A 12,274-nucleotide genomic window follows, 5' to 3' on the forward strand; every position below is an offset into this window, starting at 1 on the left:
GAAGGGACTCGTGCTGTAACAGCCAAAGTTACTTCACAGTCATAAAAGAAATGGAAAACCATTGGGCTTTTTAAAGCCTTACAAGAACTTTCCTCTGCCCTTTCTTCCTCATTAACTTTCAGAGGGTGACAAAGGCCTCACAGTTGTGCTGTGCTGCTGTAGCCTTCTCTCTTGGATGCCTGGCTGCTTTCTCACACCCCTGCCCCCAAATACCCTGGCATTTAACGTGAAGACTGGTGAGATACGTAGCGTTGGTAGCGACTGCGGAGGCAGGACGCGTTGGCCAGTGCTGTTAACTGCAGTGGTGGTTTCTCTCCTTGTTCTTCCACCACAGCAGATGTACTCTGGGACAAACCAAAGCCTTCAACGCCAAGCAGATTAATTAAGATGGCGTGTGTCATTAGTTGCTAGGGATATAAATGGGTAATTCCAGGGCTTTTGAGATGTTGCTCTCTGAATCGGAGCATATTTTCCCAGCTGTACTAGAGGGAGAGTAAAAGAAAGGTCACGTATGAAATCCCCAAGGGTTTACAGGAGAAATGGGAAAGAATGGGCCTTTCAGGCCGAGCAGGAGAAAGCTTCCTCCATTCTGTTTTCTAATGAAAGCAGCAAATAAAATGAGACTAGATGGGATTCATCACGGCAATAGAAAAGAAGTGATGTGCTACAAGTAAGCACACTTAAAATATTAAGTACCACAGCTCGTGACAAAGCTCAGCTAGGAGGAGAAGCCAACTTTACCTGCAGCTTCTTCAAATAAAGAAAATGGAGCCAGATCCTGCAAACCCTTACTTGCATAACTACAGAAGTCAGCATGTTTAATCATGCTGCTAAAATTTTGTGGGCTCTAGTTGTGAAATTGGACAGGGACAGAAAGAAAGTTGCTGTTTCTTGTCACACAGCAATTGCTGAGACTGGTTTCTAAGGATGCAAAAACTTTGCGAGCCAGCTATTTTCCACCCACTGCTGAACAGATATAATTTCCTGCAGCACAACAAGGGAAAGGCGTGAAGAGAAGTAAGCGGCATTACTGATCGATTGCCTTCATGAGGACAATGCCATGCCAGACTGCGTGTTCCCAGATTATGCCTCTGACACTGGCTCCCTACCCATCAATGCCGTTGGCCTCAGATGTCCCATCTGTAAAGCAAAAATAGTAACACCACCTTCTCCTGGCTCTTTTGAGCCCTTCAAGGATACAGCCTATTTCTTCTGCCACATTTGGGCAGCAACTCAAACAGGGCCATTGAATATGCCCACAATATAACTGGCAAATTTAGCCTGGGTCTTTCATATAGGAGTAGAAATGGATACTACTTTTTACATTCTGCCTTAATACCACAAGGCCAAATACATGGAACCACATGTTGGCTACCCCTGATTTTAAAAAACACCTCCTTACCCTACACCCATCACCCGCCAGACTCCACTGGTACACCCGTCCACTGCTAAAGCCAGGCAGGAACTGGCTTTTCTGATGAAGTCTGCTCTGAGGACTTGCTCGTGCACAAAGAGCCACTGTGTGGCTCATCATTACATCCACACACCTGGCAGATTACGCTGTCCAAATTTGCATTCGAGTCTAGTGTTTGATCCCGCTACCGAGGAAAGCCTTGCTCAGGTGTGGTTACCCACTCCGCTGCTCCGGCCATCAGCCATGTCCCCATGTGGCCGGTCAGAAGAAGGATATTGGTTCACTGTGGCCAGTTCATATGAGTAGGGACTAAGGAGGTCATTAATAAAGAGCATGGTTATGAAGATCCCTTTTCAACTGTGATCATTTGTTCTCAGGATGTGATGGGAAGCCCTGATAAGCCTTGCCTGCGACTGCAAAAAAACACAGGGGCATCACCGTTAACCACGGTGAACCCCCATGGCTCTTACGGCTGCCGGCTGAAAACCAGAGCACTGAACTCGCTGCCAGCACTAGGAAGGGCTTTTACTTGCTTCATCTCCTTTTCTCCATTAAGGTGGGGGCCTGGACACTCGCTTTTTCATGACCTGGCAGCTGAATTAGCTAACACACAACGGGATGATGGGTTGGTCTGAATACACTATAATTCTCTTTTGCAACATGTATGACAGGCATATTACAGAAGGATTTTGGATCAGACAGACCTGCAGGGTACAGGGCAGGGGCCTGTGAAGGAAAAGATGCCAAACATGGGCTGTTTTGTTTGTTGGGGTTTTTTTCTCTCATCATTATGTAATGTGTTGTGTTTCTCGTCATCTGTAACGGGATGTGGCAAGCATCACAGTCCCACAACCACATCTTAAACCCTGAAACCTTTTACTGCGCATTCCGTGTCCTTTGCAGGTCGGAAACCAGGAGAGGAGACAGTTGTTTCTTATTTTCATGTAGGTTAAACACAGTTCAATTCACAGCTCATACAGGTGACAGTTTAAGCATCCCTCCAAATGAGGACAAAAGTGGTTCATACAGACTGGGTTTACTGAGCAAGCTTCCCATCAATAAAGCCACATGCAGGAGGCAAGCAAGGCTTTAAACTCAGACCAAGTGCCAGCATATGGAAAGAAGGAAAAAAAGAAAAGCACTGTGGTACCCCACTAGGATTTCCCTCCTGAAAAATGGAAGGTGCAGAGAAAAATGGGCCCCGGGAGCCCAGCATCCACCAGATGTCACTGATGTTCCTCCCAAAACCAGAGGACCCAGCACCAAGCCAGGATGAGGGGGGGCGGGGGGGGAAAGAGTGCAGTGCTGGTGGGCAAGTTCTGTACAATTCCAGGAAACTTCCTGGTTAAATCAACAACCCAACCTGTTTCAAAACCCTGAAGACATTTTCCTTACTTTTATTTCCAAAGTCTGCCACACTCTGCTTACCTTACCTGTGTACTCCTGACCTCTGTCATTCCCTGCTATGTCTTCTTCTTGGTGGTTTGAAATGGGACCGTCAGGAAGAGAAAGATGTCGAGACAAGCTGTTCCCCTCTTTCTCCCCACCCCCCCACCCCCCCCAGCTCCATTCAGCCCGAGGTTTTACTCACCCCCGGGTGCAGTTGGGATGGCAGAGCTGGCAAACCGCATTCCCATCCGCATATTTCCAGACAAGGGTGTCATTCTCACCCAGAACCCCTGCTGGGCAGGATTTCACGCAGTGGGGGCCGTCTATAAAATGGGCACATTTCATGCAATTGTCAGGGCCCTGCGAAGAGAAACAGCTTGTTTATAATGCCATCACATCAGCCTGTTCAGGAGGAAATTCAGAAGATAAACCTAATGCCTTCCACTGCTGGAAGCCTTCAGCATCGTCTGGTTTTATGACCTTGCTACCACCTGATATTCTTGCAAGTATTTGCTCCTGTAGGATGGACCGTACAAAATGTAGCACCTGATGTTTAAAGCTAATATCTTCTTGTGTTTCAGTGTTGCCGCTTTTTTTCCCACTGCCTTTTCTGGTTGGGAAGCTTGCATTTTGCATGTAAAACAGGATCATTTAATGACACCTTGATAAGGGGTCAGCTGAGCGGTGGAGGGCCTGCCTGCTTCAATCTGCCATCACACGACATAAAACGCTGGACTTGGACCTGCTGACACCTCCCTGAAGTACTGGCCCCAAATCATTATTTCCCTGGTTTCTCAGCATGGGTTCTTTCCTGTTAGGGAAAAGCAGGGGATAATGGAGGCAACACAACCCAAGGAGTCCATGGTTTTGTTTGGTTGGTTGGGTGTGGGTTTTTTTGGTTTTTTTTAACTTTGAAAACTACTTAATTTGTGTTTAAAGGTGTTGCCTTTGGCTGTTGTTGGCAGAACTGTTTTTATTCAAGCTATAACAGCACCAGGAATGCCCTAAATATTTTAAAGCAGGGGAACCAGCAATTCTGGGTCAAATTCTACTATGGAGAAAAACCAGACCACATCCACACCACTGGTTTCAGTGGGAATAAAGTAAGACGTGCTACAGGAAGATTATTTTAATTACTGTAATGTCTAAGGGCCGCTATAATAGACTGATGACTAGATGCTGGGCAAATATGGAATGAGGGGGTGGTCACCACCTGAAGGAGCTTACAAATGTTTGTAACACCCCTGAGGCCATGGTGGTCTAAGCTAGAAGGGAGGATGGAAATGCTTCACATTACTGAGCAGTGACTTTTCAGACTGATGATGTGGAAGGATGGAGCACTCAGTGCCTGCAGAGGATGGGAAGAGGTGTTTAAAGAGAGGAGGATCTCTGACAGAAGTAGGGGATTTGATTTAAATTACAAAAAAAAAAAAAAAAAAAAAAAAAGAGAGCAAAGAGAGAGAGAATTAGAGTTTTACAATTAAGATATGATTTTGATCTGATTAAAAGGAAATTGTTTCACACCATTGTCAAACTGGATGTTTCATAACACAAAAGGGTTTTCTCAAAATTAAAGACGAAAATTGAAGAAGACTCTGGATGATTCGCAAGATTACATTGTATTGAGTTTTGTAGAAGAAGCTTTTGTATGAATTTGGAATATTTAAACAAGTTTGAAAATCCAACTGATTCATTTCAATTGCCTTTCTTTGAACATAATTTACACCTGCAATGACTTTAACATAGGTAATTACTGTAACCTAGTTAGAGGAAGGAACACGACTTTAAGTAAAAACTTAAAACTTAACATGCTTCCTGCATGTTTTTCGATAAGCATTTGGTTTTGATCATGATTTTATCATGGCTTTTGAAAAAGGCAAAAAGCTACTGTTTTAATCCACTATTTAAACACTTTTTCTCCTCTGAATAAGGAAATTTAATCTGTTCAGGCCAACTTGGCAGTTCACTAGCTACATGTTCCTGAGATGTTTGCCAGATTACTGTACCGTCACACATGTAAGCCATTTTACCCCCCTTGTAAAAAGACACAGAAAAGAAAGGCCCTACGACGCCTGTGACTGTGGATTACATATATAATGGGTGACACAAAAGAAAAATAACACCCTGAGGCTCCCTCTCCTGTCTGCTTCCCTGCCTCGCAAAGGCTTGACTCCTAACCCCCCCATCTCCACTCTTGGAGAAGGGTGAAGAGACCTCAGGATTATCTCAACAGGGGAAATACACATTGATACTCGGCCTGAGGCACGGGTTTGCTAAGGTGACTGCTCTTACAGGCCCAGTGCAGGTTGCGTTGTATGCGGTGGAGTTCTGCACCAGGCACTCGGGGTGGCAGGGCAGGCACTTGGACTCCCTCTCAAACTCCCTCGGCTCCCTGAAAAACAAACAAACAAGAGAAATAATTAAAAAACCCAGGCTGATTAGTGAGTGATAGATTTCCTCTTCCTGACTTCTCCAGTTTAAATGGATTGGGATGATGGTGCTGAGACAGGAGGAGGTACAGGAGGACCCTCCTGGCTACACCAGCAGCGCTGGCCCAGCGCGACCAGGGGGAGGTAAGAGTAAGGGAATTTTTGTTGACGGTGAAACACATGGTGCTCCAGATTGCATACTACAAATTAGTTTACTTTCCCTTTTAAGGTAATGACACAGAATATTCACGACGATTTCCAAAGGCTTTTAAATGGTAGTGATGCAAAGAGATCAGCAAAAACAGTTTAAGTGATTCCAAGGCTCGAAATAATAATTAGCAAAGTTAAAAAGCAATGCACTGATAATTAAATTCATGCCCTCCCTACAACACACAATGAATCATTAAAATATGAAAGCTGGGAACAGATGGTTTCAATAGCAATAAAGCTGTTCCACTTCAAGTAATGGTGTTATTAATTAAACTAAATCTACCCATCATTTGACACAAAAAATGCCCAGATCTGCCCTTCAGGTCTTAATAGCTGCTGGAGGGAACCAACTTACAAAAAAAAAAAAGACAGCTGCTAAACTGCAAGCTGCTAGAGAAATACAAACATCAGGGGCATCAGCACCCTGTCAAGTACTTGCTTAACACTCATGATTTTTAAAAGTCAAACTTTGAAAGATTTATTAAAATATCCCTGTAATTTTCAGTGCTAGATGTGCCTTCCCCCCCTGAAAAACCTAGCCGCAGTCCTGACAAACAATGATACGCTCCCTTCAGCCTGAGCAAGGCTGAAGCAATAATTTTGCCTGGAATTGCTGCTCTCAGTGCTTTTCAGATGAAAGTTCATTCTCCCTTGACTGCAACTTTGCAAATTGCAAGGGCAAGCCTACTGGAGCCAGGGCTACGGGGCCACTGAGCTCCCAGGAACTGCAAACGGCTCTAGCTCTCGACCGATGCGCTTGACATGACAGACAACTGGGATTTTCACTGGGGCTTTAAGCTCCTTTATTTCTCACGGGAAGGAAGCATAAGGCTTAGCCTCCTTGGGCCTCCAGATACTCTCCTTGCAGGCTTAGGGGCATGTCTTCTTGGTAGCCACTGCGGCAAGAGCAAACACCTAAGCAATGCTGATGGGGAAGGGGAGGTACCTCAGCCAGGCACCATGCTCACACCTCTGCAAAGCTGGTGAAATCCCACGCAACCGCAGGGCCTGGTTTTTGCTTGCTTTCTAGTTGCAACAGGTTTTCAAAACCAACCACCCCCACTCCCGAATTGTCGCCAAAACCTCAAGCACCCCTCGGATGCCTTACCCTTGCAGGATGTTGCACTGTTTCACACACTCCTTCTGGCGATCGAAAAACCTGCAGGAGAAGCAGTGGAAGGGTCCTGGGCCCCAGCAGCCCACGTCTGAGCACAGGGGGTCACAAACGTGCCTGGCAGCAGCTGGGAGGGAAAGACAAGAAAAGCCATGAACGTCAAGGCAGGAGAGAGGGCAAATGCAGCACTGCCCATGACTCCGTCCTGCTCAGCCGCTTTCCCCAGCAGATGTGAATGGTCCTGGCAGCATGGAAGAAGAATAATCATGCTTCTCTTCATTCCCAAAGCCTGAAATTAAGAGTGACTTCTGGCCTTTCAAAATAAGAACGAGCTCCCTGTGACAGTTTAACAGCTGTGTAATAAAGATAAACCAGTACCAGGCTGAGAGTTGGGGTGGTTCAGTCTGGAGAAGACAGTGCCCTGGGGAAACCTTACTGGGGCCTTTTAACACTTAAAGGGGCTTATAACGACTTTTTGCCAAGGCCTGCAGTGACAAGGGACAACAGTTCTGAACTGAAAGAAGGTAGATTTAGATTGGATATGAGGAAGAAATAGTTACGATGGCACAGGCACAGGCTGCCCAGTGGATGCCCCATCCCTGGCAGTGCTCAAGGCCAGGCTGGACTGGGCTGGGAGCAGCCTGGGCTGGTGGCTGGTGTTCCTGCCCGTGGCAGCGGGCTGGACTAGATGGTCTTTGAAGGTCCCTTCCAACCCAAACCGTTCTGTGGTTCTATGACCAATTTCCAAAACACAAGAAATCCATATTCTGCAACAAGAAGTAACTAGATTTTGGTGCAGGACCACTGCAGTCAACAGCAGCATGGTTGAACAACAACTTTGACCTTGTCAAAAAGCCCAGTATTTGGAGCTAGCTTCTGTGTCCTTCAACCTGTGTGGCTTCATTATCCCCACAGTGGTGAAGCAGCTCCTTCCTATCTGCTGGAGACCATGAAGTCCACACCTCAGTAAGAAAATATCCCACTTTTCCCTCACCATCTTCATTAAAGCAGTATCACTGACAAATTACTCTTGCATTTCAGCAATAGCTTCCATGGGAAGCAGGAAGGCAGCCCTGACTTACCACACTCATTTTTATTTCTGTTCTGTATAATCTTTGTTTTCTGGCTCGGAGTTGCAAACAGGCTGCGCCAGTCCATGGTGTCAGCGTAGCAGAGGTTCTTGTTCTTCATAATGGCGACATCTCCATCGCTTATTTCCTTGAGTGAGCGCAGCCCTAAGGACTGTATTTTCAAGTTAACAACAGCAAGGGAATACTGGCCACTAAAAAGGAGATGGACAAAAAGAAAACACACAGAAGAACGAGAATTAGTAAGCAGGGTTTTACTCAGCACATTTTTCTTTTGGTTTTCAAATGTGTGTTGCTGTGAATTGAAGTTTGTTCAAGCAAGATGCTGCTCAGCCCTCTAAACTGAACACCTGGTACATGGCATACCTACTGTAAAACTACAGCAACACTCGTACCTGGTTTTGCATGGGCTTTTTAAGCTAAAACTGGCAGGGCATGTGCACTCTGTCAAGTAAATGGTGTGCAAGAATGGTTGTAGGTAGAGCAGCTATTACTTTGTGCTGGTCCACCAAGCCATCCTTCCTCTCAGGGTAAGCCCAGGAGGGTGTTGGCTGGACTGCTAGTGTCTGTACCACCTAGCAGCCATGGTCTCCATCCCTGACTGCCCAGCTACCTGAAATCCCAAAGTGCTTCTGATTACATTGCCCCAGACTGCAAAGAGTGCCCTCCGTCCTGCTGGCTCTTCCAGGCTGCTGGTCCCCAGAGCAGGCTCCTGGCAGCCTTCCACACACAGCACAGAGCTGAGGGTCTTACCTCCCCAGCACAGTATCTACTGCTACCAAGATGGTGCTCTGCTCCTCGCAGGGTTTTTCCCCTTTTGCATCAGTTTTGGGACACCCGAGTCTCACACCCCCTGTTACCTTGGGGTGCTCGAACAAGTGCAGCTCTAAACACAGTTTCTTCTACAGTCGCTCTGGCAAGATGATTTACTTACTGTTGCTTGGTTCTGCCTCGTATAATCTCCAGATTTTCAAAAGCATAGAGATCAGTAGCATTATCGGGCCAGGCTTGAATCAACAAAAATCCTGAAATGAAAAAAAGATTTAATAATAATAGTAGTAATGATGATGACGATAACAATAAAAATAACAATAATAATAAAACGTGGTCAGTATTGGCAGCAGAACCTCCTCCTTGAGCTCCTCTGGTGCTGGGAGAAGGTGTTTGTGCTTTCCCTATGGTTATCTGAGAATCTTAAAGTGAAACATGACATTTCAGGGAGCAGGAAGATATTTTTAAACCCTGTTTTATAAACAGTTTACTACTCGGCCCACCACCAGGGCTAAGGAGCGTAAAAGACAAGCATGCTGGTGAGCCACCCATCCTGCCACACCGCGCTGCCAGTGACGACGGCTCTGGCTAGCAGATACCCTGGCTGAGAGGTGGCGGGCACCAGTGCTATGGGAGAAAGGCATCATGCCATCCCATTCCTGAGCTGCCCTTGGGGAATGGGAAAATTGGGGAATGGGAAAACTGAAGAGAAAGCAGAAACAGAGCAGAACAGACAGCTGCTCAGAGCAGATTTGCTAAGGCAAGCAGATTTCCCTGCTCAGCCAAGGTGCCCAGGAGGAGGGGGAGAATTCGGGGAATCGCAGGCAGGTCTATGAAGCTCTGGGGTTAGTTGTTGCTACCATGAAGGGAACTAGACAGGTGAAAGAGAGCAAGGAAAGGGGAACTGGAGTCATGTCTGTGGAGCCAGCTCTGATGTTACGCTCATTTTATAATGGGCTGAACAAAATTACTTTTAATTGATACTTGGTGCAAGACGGCGGCTGAGGGCTCCGCTGGCTACTTTGTGCTTGTGGAGACATATTCACCCCAAGGAAGAGCTCTTCAGGCTGGAGAGGGTGTCTCCACAAGGATGATGCAAGCCACTGAGCACGCTTCCCTAAGGAGCTGCTGAAAGGTTTTCCACAAATAGAAACAAACTTGGCTTTTTTTAGCTGGAGTGACACGCCTCTGCATCACCACAAACTTCTTGGGTGGCTGAGGATCTCCTCTGCTTTTACTCTTTGCTAGGGCTGACAGTTCAGCAGAAGGGATGGTCTGGCCAAACCACACACCTTGGATAGGTGACCAGCGTGGGTCACACGGGTGTAATGCTGGTGAGGTGTTGCTGACCACCTTCGTGAAGGGTGACCCCTAGTAGCTCAGGGGCAGAAACAATTTGCTTGGATTTCTCTCCATGTGCTTAAAAAATTTCCCTCCACTCCCTTTGTGTTTTTGGCAGTACCAGTCAGAGGACATTGCAACTTAAAACTCATTGCTAACCTGATATTTCTTTAACTGTTTTGAAGACATCCAACTTCTTGGGGTCCAACGGCAGGGTCTTTGTGAAGGCGTCCCTGAAACAAACAGAATGAGGAATTGGGAAAAGAATGGCTCAGCCTGATTTTCTCCCTAGCCCTTCTCCTCCAGTGCTGAATGACCAGCAGGCAACTCACCCTAGAAATGCAACTGGGAGAATGCTGACGTCCCCATTGATCTTGGTACAGTTTTTGAAGGAGTCTATGTTTGTGGCATTTATGGAGAGGATCCCTTTGAGTTCACCTATTCCAATGCCATTGCACACTGTTAAGAGAGAAATACAAAAGTCAGGGGGGAGAAGAGTGAAGCCCAGTCACATGGGAGGGAATAAACATGGAGATGCCGTTAGTCCAGAAAGCACTCCCCTATGGTCAAACCTACCACTGCAAGATGAATTTCACAGATCTGTTGCCTACTTTTGCTTTTCAGAAAGCACCACAGGACAATGGCTTCCTACTTGCCCAGCTGCGCAGCTCTGGTCCGAGCATCTCTGCACACAGGCTGTGGCACGTGCCCATCTCTCTCTTTGTTCTGCTTTCATTTTACTCCCCTTGATGAGATACTGGGAAGGACAGGTGAAGGAGAAGGCTGACGTGCAAGATACACATGCACACAATGCATGGTTTATCTGCTGTACTTGTGGTGTATCCCAGTTGGAGAGCATGCTCCACAGCCACATTTCCTGATCAAACCACTTGTCAGATCTCCAAACTATCACTGGATATTTATATTGAATTTGCACTTAATTGAGATAAGAACTCCATATACTTTTTCTACATCTCAAAGCCCTACTGGTTTATTCCATGTTTTTATACCTTTGCTGCATAGCCCATCACACTTTTTACACTTCCGAACACCGTTTTCTTCCACTTCATAGGTATCGGTATTGCACGAGCGAACACATGAGCCGTGGTCAGTCACCACGTAGTTGTCTGGAAAAAATGAGGATACAAAGGTCACTGAAATACGAGGGATGTGTTGGGGGCTGCACAGGCACTTCAGCACTGGGAAGAAAAAGGGGGTTTGAACTTTTGGCATACTTAACAAAGCACAGGCATCAATTATGAATTCTCACAAACACCCTCTGAAGGCAGATGGACATACAGTGCTCACCATTTTACAGAGAGGGGAACGGTCACACAAGGATAAACCAACAAGGCCAGGCTGTGCACCAGTGCCATGATCAGGATCAATACACAGCACTTCACCTCTGTGCACTCTTCCAGGCCAAGGGCTGGCCAGGGCAATGGTCATCCCCAGAAAGGGGTACCAGTTCTGTACACCAAACCTTCTTGCACATTTAAGTCTTGAAGGGTTAAAAAAACATGGATATAGAACAGTGTGAAAGAAAAACCAGTATCTGTTGAGGAAACAATGAACATAGGCCTTGAGAGGGAGGCGTTTAAACCAATGACTTTCTACCAGTCCTAATTAAGAACCAATTACTACCAGTTGATACTGCTTTGATAATCCACGGGACTGATTCAATACGGTCATTGTCCTAAAGATTCTCATGAGGTGTTTTTCTCCCCATCAAGAGAAAAATCTTCAGAAGTCACAATTCAGTGGTTAAAAATCAGGGAAGGTGATGGATGCAGACGGTTTGAAAAGGCTGTCTTCTTTACCAGCTAATTCCCTCATTTTTGTTACCTATTCCCAGTTCCCACAGAAGCTGAGCAGAAGAAAGTTCTCTTTCACTTGGCCATAATGCAGAGGGATAACGCAGGTCCCTTCCCACTCCTCTCCAACCTCCCACCTCCTCTGCGGCTGTGGAAATGAACTTACGTGGACATTCCCTCACACAAGTGGCTCCGAAGCTGTATTTTCCATCAGGGTTGACATCCATCTGATAAGTGGTGGGATTATACAGGACCAATGGGGGACATGTATCCTTGCATGTAGCATCGTCCCGAAACTTGCGGCATGCCTGTCATTGAACAACAGCACCTGTTAAACTACCTTCTCCTTAAAAAGTGACAATAGTTTTACATTTGCTCCTTAAAAACACTCTGATGGGCTCATCATGTTTCGTGCTTAGCTCTAATGGAACTCCCAGGCAGCTACAGGATGGGATGGTCCCTCATGCTTTGAAGGTGAAAGGTTGCTTCAGGTTGGGCAATTGAATTAAATATTTAGGAAAAAAACCCCAGAGAACATGAGGTTTTCTTGTTCTGAACAAGAAAACTTGGCACTCGGGTGGAGAGCTGCTGGGATTCACATGGGAACAGAAGTGAATCTGCATGCCTTAGAAGAATTTTCCCTACAAGCAGTAACCAAATCCAGACAAACAGTACTTTTCTTGGCTGCTTTTTTAATAACCAAA

At 46.1% G+C, this 12,274-nt stretch overlaps 1 protein-coding gene across 4 annotated transcripts in view; it reads right to left on the minus strand.

Annotated features, from left to right (window-relative positions):
• The window catches only part of EGFR (epidermal growth factor receptor), a 158,030-nt gene that overhangs the window by 25,265 nt on the left and 120,491 nt on the right, over window positions 1-12,274 (minus strand). For all 4 annotated transcript variants that reach the window (XM_037385221.1, XM_037385223.1, XM_037385220.1 and 1 more), the window contains exons 7-15: window positions 11,737-11,878; window positions 10,767-10,883; window positions 10,089-10,215; window positions 9,916-9,989; window positions 8,579-8,669; window positions 7,639-7,838; window positions 6,551-6,683; window positions 5,096-5,195; window positions 3,006-3,163 (exon numbers count right to left, since the gene is read on the minus strand). In XM_037385221.1, coding sequence (XP_037241118.1) covers window positions 3,006-3,163; window positions 5,096-5,195; window positions 6,551-6,683; window positions 7,639-7,838; window positions 8,579-8,669; window positions 9,916-9,989; window positions 10,089-10,215; window positions 10,767-10,883; window positions 11,737-11,878 — 1,142 coding nt within the window. The remainder of the gene's footprint in view (window positions 1-3,005; window positions 3,164-5,095; window positions 5,196-6,550; window positions 6,684-7,638; window positions 7,839-8,578; window positions 8,670-9,915; window positions 9,990-10,088; window positions 10,216-10,766; window positions 10,884-11,736; window positions 11,879-12,274) is intronic.

This window comes from Falco rusticolus, chromosome 4 (genome assembly GCF_015220075.1).
Source record: "Falco rusticolus isolate bFalRus1 chromosome 4, bFalRus1.pri, whole genome shotgun sequence".
In the NCBI taxonomy this organism is placed as follows: Eukaryota; Metazoa; Chordata; class Aves; order Falconiformes; family Falconidae; genus Falco; species Falco rusticolus.